We start from the raw sequence: 9203 nt of genomic DNA on the forward strand, positions 1-9203 counted from the left end.
CACCCTGGTGCTCAGTCCCAGGATCTCTCTGCCCACGGCCCTTGTCCACCCGACTGTGCTGCAGTCACTGTGCACACACAGAGGACACCACAAGGTGACTCCAATACCACCCCTGCCCAGGAAGTTGGCCCAACCCATGATTGGCTGTTGATTTTGGAAACTGGCTCTATGGGAACCTAACATTTTTGGTGTCCAAAGCAACAGAGAAGAGAATAGACAAGGGCTGGCTAACATTTCAGAGGATTAAGAGCCCCTGCTCCCCCCACAAGGACCTCACCAGCCACCCCGACCACGAGGCTATATAGATGGGCTGAGGGACCTGGCATCAGCGCAGCCAGTACATCCCCAGTTGTCACCAAACCCAGACAGAACGTGCCATGGGGATGCACCTCCTACTGCTGACTGTGGGCCTGGCGCTGGTCTGTGGCCTCTGGGCTCATGAGGAGCAAGAATCGGACCTGTCGAAGGTGAGACACATCACGGTGGCCTAACCCAGGCCCCTGGCCAAGATGTAAATGGGCCATCAGGGAATTCCCAGGGCAGCTTTGGGATTTGGAGTCCCTGCCAGGGCCTGGGAAGGAGCCCTCAGCTCAGGGCAAAAGGGAGCAAGGGACCCCCAGGCCTTGGGGGCGAGTGCTGGACTCTGGGGGTTGGCAGGGCTGGACACCTCTCCGTCCCGTGCCCGCTCACACCCATCTATCCAAGGTGCCCGGGGAGGCTGGCGGTCTGTTAGCCAGTGAATGGCACCAGGCTGAAGGTCTTGGACCCACTGGCTCAGCCAGCACCCCAGGGCACTGTCTAGTCACGGGCGTGGATGGAGCTGGAGGGCGTCCGGCCCCTCACTCAGCCCCTCTCTCTGCCTGCAGCTGTCCGGGAGCTGGTACATCTCAGCCTTGGCCTCCAACAACTCGGCCCTCATCGCGCCTGGTGGGCACTTCAGGGTCTTTATCAACACCCTGAACACCGAGGACGGCAACCTGCTCGGGGACATCCTCGTGCCGTGAGCACTGGGCACAAGGCGGGGTGCTTGGTGGAGGGGTGTGGGGGAGGGGCTGGGCGGGCCAGGTGGCCCCAGAGGGGATGGAGGCGCTTCCTCAGAAGGTGGCTGGTCTGACTTGGCCCCTCACCTGCTGTGCGGCCTCCCCCGCCCCCTCTCGGCCACACCTGCCCTTCACCAGAGCCCGACCCATGGGGCTGGCAAGCCTCGCTGGCGACGAGTGTCAGGGCTGTGTGTGTGCAGCGCGTGTGCACTGGGGAGGTGGCCTCTCTGTCGGGGCCTCTCTGCAGGGCTTCTCTGGGCTGCTGCTGACCACGCGGGGAGGGGGGAGCCCTCAGCGGGGCCGTGGGCTAGGGGAGCCGGGGAAGGCCACGGAACAGATGCGCTCGCCAAACTAGCACCCAGTACTCCAAGGAGCAAGCTACGCCCAGGCTTAAAATGAAAAGGGGTGGTGCACAGAGTGACCCCCTCCGGCCCTTCCGCAGGGAAGAGGGCGGGTGCAGCAAAGTCTCCCTCGTTGCCTTCAAGACCGAGGACGACGACCGGCAATTCACCATGGAGTGTAAGTGCAGCCCCGTTCCCAGCGTGGGTCTCGGGTTTGGAATCCTGGGGCCGGTGCCTCTGTGCCTGAGGGACGAGCAGGTGACAGAGGCTTAGGCCCCTTCCGCCTGGGCGCTGGCAGCCACTCTCAGGTGCAGAAACCGTGTGTCCCCTGCCCCAGGAACAGTGGGCACAGTGCCACCTCCCGACTAAGTGCTGAGGTGGGCAGATAGGTGTCCCTCCCAGGCAGGCCTGAACCCTGCATCAGCCCAGTGTTCTCCACAGTTTGGGGACACAATGAGCTCCACCTGGAGGAGGTGGTGCCCAGCGAATTCCTGGTTCTCTACCTGATCAACCTATATGAAGGCGAGACCAGCCTGGTGGCCAATCTGCTGGGTATGTGCTGACCCCACCGCCTGCCAACGCTGTGCCCACCCCCATGCCCACCCCCACCTCTGCCCCACCACCCCTCCAGGAAGGGAGCCTGCCAGAGGGAAGAGGCAGGCCGGACACAGCCAGCCCTGCAGAGCAAGGGCCCCGCTCACACTCAGACACGCTCACATGCACACACTTACATGTACACACACACCCACTCACAGTCACACCTGCTCACACTCACACTCAGACACACTCACATGCACACACTTACATGTACACACACCCACTCACAGTCACACCCGCTCCCACTCACACTCAGACACACTCACATCCACACACTTACATGTACACACACCCACTCACAGTCACACCCGCTCCCACTCACACTCAGACACACTCACATGCACACACTTACATGTACACACAGCCACTCAGTCACACCCGCTCACACCTACACTCAGACACACACATGCACACACTTACATGTACACACACCCACTCACAGTCACACCCGCTCCCACTCACACTCAGACACACTCACATGCACACACTTACATGTACACACACCCACTCAGAGTCACACCTGCTCACACTCACACTCAGACACACTCACATGCACACACTTACATGTACACACACCCACTCACAGTCACATCTGCTCACACTCACACTCAGACACACTCACATCCACACACTTACATGTACACACACCCACTCAGTCACACCAGCTCACACTCAGACACACTCACATGCACACACATGTACACACACCCACTCAGAGTCACACCTGCTCACACTCACACTCAGACACTCACATGCACACACTTACATGTACACACACCCACTTACAGTCACACCCGCTCCCACTCACACTCAGACACACTCACATGCACACACTTACATGTACACACCCACTCAGAGTCACACCTGCTCACACTCACACTCAGACACACTCACATCCACACACTTACATGTACACACACCCACTCACAGTCACACCCGCTCACACTCAGACACACTCACATGCACACACTTACATGTACACACACCCACTCAGTCACACCCGCTCACACTCACACTCAGACACACTCACATGCACACACTTACATGTACACACACCCACTCAGAGTCACACCTGCTCACACTCACACTCAGACACACTCACATGCACACACTTACATGTACACACCCACTCAGATTCACACCTGCTCACACTCACACTCAGACACACACTCATAGACATGCAAATGCGGACACATGCACAGGCAACGTGCACACATTTACATACACACCAACTCACTTGCACTCAGACACACGCACATGCACACACACTCATGCTTGTTCGCACACTCAGACATGTTCATGTGTACACATTCATTCATACACACACTTATTCACACTCGCATGTACACACGCACACATGTATACTCACACTCGTGTACACACATAACTCATGCTCTCACACTCACATGTACACAGTCACACGTGCACATTCATGTACATACATGTACACATGCTCGCACTTGTTCACACTCAGACACACATGTACACGCTCATTCACACTCATGCTTGTTCACACTCAGACATGCTCATGTGCACACACACGTTCACTCACATGTACACTCATGTACACTCACATGCACACATGTACTCACATGTACCTGCTCTCATGTACACACACACATGTACACACACACATTTGCTCTCACTCACCTGCCCTCACTGAGATCAGCCTGCTTGCCCCACGGCCCAGACTCCCTGCTCTGGGGCGAGGGGACGTGTCACCCACCTGCCCTGGAGGCCAGCACATCCCGTGAAGCACAGATTTCTGCTTCCAGGAGCCAAGTCAAAGCGGATTCCTTTTTTTCCAGAGCTGGGGCAGCAAACTCAGCTCATCCCAGGGCTGGGACGAGTTGCTCCCTTCTCCCCACCCCAGATGGCGATTTCTCTCCATCTGCACAGCTCCCCTCTGGGTTCCAGAGAGCACAGCACCCCAACCCCCTCCCCATGACACCCAGATCCCCCCTCAGCACCCAGGTGCTCCCGCCATGGCACCCAGACCCCCACACAGCGCCCAGATTCCCTCAACGCATCCAGATCCCCCAGGGCACCCCATTCACCCAGGCTCCTTCCTGGACCCCACCTGAGATGCTGTTCTTGGGAAGAGACCTGCTCCCCTGCCACCCATGCCCCTCCCACCCACAGCCCCTGTCCGGCCGCAGTCGTCCCCTGTGGCCAGCAGGGGACACACCAATCGTCCCTTGTGTTCTGCCCACAGTCCGGAAACCTGTTGCAGAGAAGGAGTTCCTGGACACCTTTGAGGACATCTGTGAAGAGCTGGGCCTCCTCAAGGAGCAGATCGTGTTCCTGGATCAAACCGGTAGGGCCCTTACCCTCCACTCAGTTCCCCTCGGCTTGAATGGCAGCCAGGTGGGGGCTGGGGCCAGGGGTGACTAGGCCATTCTGCTCCCTCAGATCGCTGCGAGAAGTTCAGAGACTAGGGCCATTGGCACCAGTGACAGGTGGGTTTCACTTTTCCCTGGATCCACGCCCCAGGCAAGCTGCTCAGAGGGGACACCCCCAAGGGCCTGAGGCCCATCCTCCCCAGCCCCCCGAACCGCCCTGCAGAGCCCATGCTCTGAGGCGAGGGGGTCCACCCTCACGCCCTCCTGCTGCCACCCCTGTGCTGTCCCTCCCTCCATCCCTGCTCTGTGGACAGTGAGCCAAGGAGTGGGGTCTGGGTCGTGTGGGGGCTCAGAGTGGGAGGCTGGGGCTCACTGAAGCCCCCCGCCCAGCCCCCACCTCTCAGCCCCTCCAGAGCCTGCAGGAATTCCACCGAGAGCACGCACCTGGGCTTCTGCCGTGTGGCGCCCTCCCGGCCCTGCCCGGGCCCAGGACCCCACCACTGCCAGGCCTGGATCCCCTCTGCGCCCACCTACAGGGCGCTCTGCCCCTGCCTCCTTCCTGCCCCTCGGCTGTGGTCCTGCCTTGCTTAATAAAAGATTTTTCCCTCAAAAGATGATTCCTGTGTCTGTCAAAACAGTAGAGGAGGTCATTTGTTTTGAAGCTGCAGAAACAAGCTAGGGAGACCTGAAAATGTATTTCCCAATCAGATGGCTGGACCAGGAGGAGCCTGGACCCTTCCCCAAAGCTGTGCATTCATGTAGCTCATAGTCATGAACTTTCGCCAAGTGATAGATAAAAGCACGTGCATTATTTTTTTCACGTGTTCAAATAGGCAAACTTGTATTTATTAGGACTCTGGGCTTGAAATAACCAAATTTTACATACACAGAGAGGAAAATTTTAGCACAAAACGGAATCTGTTGGCTCTCCCACGTGAAAGGCGCTGAGGCAGGCTGCCTGCAGGCACGGCTGTGCCCAGGGCACGTGTGTCGTTGCTGGAACCCGTCTCTCCTGCCTCCTGCCTGTCTTCCCTCCCGCGGTGGCTGCCTTCTCCTCCCAGGTCGAGGAACAGCAACGGGAGCCCATGCCTCCCGCAGAGCCACTGTCGAGGTCCCCGCAGCGGCACAGCCCCCAGCACTTGATGCGACGTTCCCACTGCCTCTCTGAGTCCTGTGTCCCCCCTCAAGCCAGGGGTGGGGCAGCTTCGTCCAAAGCCCAGGGGCTGAGAGGGGGCGAAGGGGGCTCTGAGGGAAGGGGACACACGCGCAGAAGGGCGTCGGCAGTGGGGATCCCTCTTTGTCGGAGCTGAGCAAAGCCACTCGTGGAGGAGCGTCGCGGTGGCCCCTGGCATCCCCAGGACAGTGGCGTGGAGAGAGAGCCGGGCAACTTCAAAAAACCCTTCCTTCCCATGGGAGTGGGGCCCGCACACCATCTCGCCGTGTTTCTGGAAGATGTTCGGGGATGAACTGCCCACCCCAGCAGGAAGCGGGGGCTTTGTGCAGCCTCTGAGACAATCTCCCATCCTCCACACACACTGTCCTCAAGGCCACCTCAGAGGGCGGGGCAGGGGATGCCTCAGCCGCCCCTTCTTGCAGGGCCATCTGGGGTCTAGACGTGCCGTAGGGTTGAGCCATCCCGGCCTTCCCTCCCCCACCGCGCCCTAGCATGGGGACTTCCCTGGCGGGACAGATGCTTCCTCCAAGAGCTGTGCTCTGGGGCCACACCATGGGCTGGCTCCAAAACTAGGAACCAGCAAAAATTACAAACAAGCCACTCACCAAAGAAAACGTGCACATGGCCAATAAAATTGGGCAACTATGTTCACGCGCGCAGAAAAAAGCTAGTTGAATCAGTAACAGCAGACCGTTTTCAAACATCAGACTGGCAAAAATGAAGGAAAACGCAACCACAGTCTCACAGCACTCAGAATTGGTGACAATACTGTAATAACTGCTAAAGTTGGACATATACACCTTCTTTAAGCCAGAAACCCCACTTTGGGGGACTGTCCCATAGAATGATTTCCATTTATAGAAGCCAAAGTAAGACAGGTACCCTCCTAACAAAGGAGAAGATAAAAGTAAATAAAAAGCAAAAACCAAAAGACGGAGCGTGAAAGAAAGGAAACGAAGCAACAGCAGATCCGCAGGGAGGCACAGACGCTGTCACAATCGCTGTCCCCAGACCTTACTGTCACCACCGCGGAGTCCCGCAATCCCGTGTCAGCTGCAGCAGGGCTCTGAGACGGGCAGCCACAAAAATCTAGTAACTTTTATGAGGGAGACGCCAAGAGCAAAGTAAAGGAAAATTCTCCTAAGGTGGAGGGGAGGGGCGGGGAGGGGACGGGAGCCGGTGTTTATGGGGACAGCTTCAGTTTGGGAAGATGTGAGCTCTGGAGTCGACGGGGGCGGAGGTTGCTCCACAGTGGACTGTGCTTAATGACACTGCACGTACACTCAAGAAAATGGTCAAGAGGGTAAACTTTATGTTGTGTATTTTACCACAATAAAAACACACTGGGAGAGGGGCTGGCAGGTCAGCCCAGTCGGTTAGAGCCTGGTGCTCGTGACACCAGTGTCCAGGGGTCAGATCAAGGAAAGCTCGGCAGGCAGGAAGAATGACAGCATGGCGATGATAGCAAGGCACCACGAGACAAACATGAAACCAAAGCGAAAAGGTGACAATGATGACCGCTTCGCGTTGGCCACCATGTCACTTACAGTGACCATGAGATGAGAGCAGGAGACGCTCAGGACACATGGGCGCTGGCCAGATCTGCTGGTGACTGGTGACCCATAGGCCAGGGCTGGGGGAGGTCTGCAGAGCTGGCGGGCAGATGGGCTCGCATCAAAGGGCCTCGGGGACATGGGGACGGATGCTCGGCCAAGAGCACCTTTCGTAGCCCTCCTCCCTCAATGGACGGAAACTGAGAACAAAAATAAAGAAGGAAAGCCCAGCTCTACGGAAAGCCAGGCAACCCACCACTCAGACTCGAGGCGCCCGCCCTCTCCCTGGGCCAGCACAACCTGGACCCCGCGTGGAGGGACGCCGGTGCCCACATGCCCAGCCGTGGCCATCGTGCTTATCGGGGGTGGGGTCGAGGGCTGGGACATGCTGCCACATGTTCACCAAACACTCCCAGCCCTGCTGTGCACAGACAGAGTGCGGTGATGGGTGAAAGGAGAATGAGGAGGAACTTGGGGTCAGGGCGGGGGGACGTGCAGCACCGGATCGTGCAGGAGCACGGGACAGCACGGGACCACACTCCGAGGTGCAGCTGCTGAGCGATCCGCACGACAGGGGACCTGGGATGGAAAGAGTTGACTAGATGCTGAGGGGAGCCTCCCATGCCCACTCTGAGATGACTTGGGGGGTGGGATAAAGGGACAGTTGATCTGGGGTCTAAGATGGGACAAATGCCAGCTCGCCCCAGAAGCCCCCCAGGACTGAAAGAGCATGACCCCTCACACCTACCTGCCCACCCGCCAATGACGAACCTCCACAGCATCCCAGGGCCTTGACCCGCCCTGCTGCCTGCACCGGTGTCACCTGTGTTCCCTTTCCACTCCCCACAGCCCCTCCAACACCAGAGGTCCTCAGGAATGCTCCCATGGGTCAGGTGACTAGCAGGCCTGGGGAGAGCCCCCTGCCTCTGTTTCCCTGAATTCCTGGGCACAGGTCCTGCTACCTGGTGCCATTGCAGGATTCCTGAACAGGACACACGGCAGTCTTGGCAGGGGAGCAGAACAAAGACACCTGGCTCTGGCATCCCCAACAGAGCCCGGTGCAGGGGCCAGTGCAGGGAGCAGGTTCACTGGACACGCACCGGCTGCTGCTCTTGGGTGTGAGCAGATCAGAAGCCTCTTCTCGCTCCTGGTGCTGACAGTGGATGCTAAACCCAACCTCGGGGTGATTGGAAACCACTGGTAAACTCCAGGTGCAGGAAGTACCTTCTGGGCAGGACTTCCTCACCTGGGGTCTCCTGGCCACGGGGCCCAGGTGATGCCTCACGGGGAGCCCCTCACACTATGAGCAAGACTCGCCTTTTACAACTGGAGCCTTTTGCAGGAGAAAGCCGTGTGCTTCCTCCACTTCCTCACAGGCCACGACGACCCAGAAGAGAAAGATTTCTCCCCCAAATGGGGTGTGTGCCACTGAGCACCAGCTACGGACACCCAGGGGCCTGGCTCGGGCCCAGGCAAGGTCACGGTCGGAGAAGTGGGCCCAGGGACCAAGAGGTGAGGAGGAAGGGGGACCCGGCACCGCAGAGAGGGGCTGTGGTGGGTGCGGGTCGGCCTGGACAGATGTTCCCACCTCTGGTTGGAGGATTCTCGAGGCAGAGACCATCCGTGCCACTTCCTCCTGAGCTGGGGGAGGCTGGAGACTCAGCCTCTCTGACCAGGAGCGTCTCTGCCCCGCACAAATGGGTCTCTTGCGTTCTCCCCGTCGGAAGTCAGTCTCACTGGGCTAAAATCAGGTGTGGGCAGGGCACGCTCCTTCTAGGGGCTCTGGGGGAGAATGCTTTCCTGCCTTTTCTGGCTTCCAGTGCTCCGGTTTACGGCCCTTCCTCCTTCAAAGCCTCTGCAAGTCTCTCTCTCCACACATCCTCTCTTCTGAGTCAGATCTCTCCGTCTCCTCTTACAAGTACACTCTGATGGCTTTTGGGGACCACCAGGTAACCCAGGATAATCTCCCATCTCAAGATCCAGAACTTAATCACACCTACCAAATCTCTTTTGCCCTACAGGTGACATTCACAGGCTCCAGGGTTTAGGGTCTTTGGGGGTCTCTATTCCCCCAGCCATGATACATATCGTGCAGACACTAATCATAAGAAAGCTGGGTGGCTGGATCCATACAAGAAGTTGACTTTGAGACAAGG

General features: G+C 58.1%; 1 protein-coding gene across 1 annotated transcript; it reads left to right on the forward strand.

Annotated features, from left to right (window-relative positions):
• Positions 1 to 383: 383 nt before the first annotated feature.
• Positions 384 to 4416, forward strand: LOC134365504 (minor allergen Can f 2-like). The gene is made up of 6 exons (XM_063081634.1): positions 384 to 467; positions 867 to 1000; positions 1483 to 1559; positions 1823 to 1933; positions 4194 to 4295; positions 4391 to 4416. Exons 1-6 carry the CDS (start codon positions 384 to 386, stop codon positions 4414 to 4416), a joined length of 534 nt encoding a protein of 177 aa, XP_062937704.1.
• Positions 4417 to 9203: the final 4787 nt, after the last annotated feature.

This window comes from Cynocephalus volans, chromosome 17 (assembly GCF_027409185.1).
Source record: "Cynocephalus volans isolate mCynVol1 chromosome 17, mCynVol1.pri, whole genome shotgun sequence".
Taxonomy (NCBI): domain Eukaryota; kingdom Metazoa; phylum Chordata; class Mammalia; order Dermoptera; family Cynocephalidae; genus Cynocephalus; species Cynocephalus volans.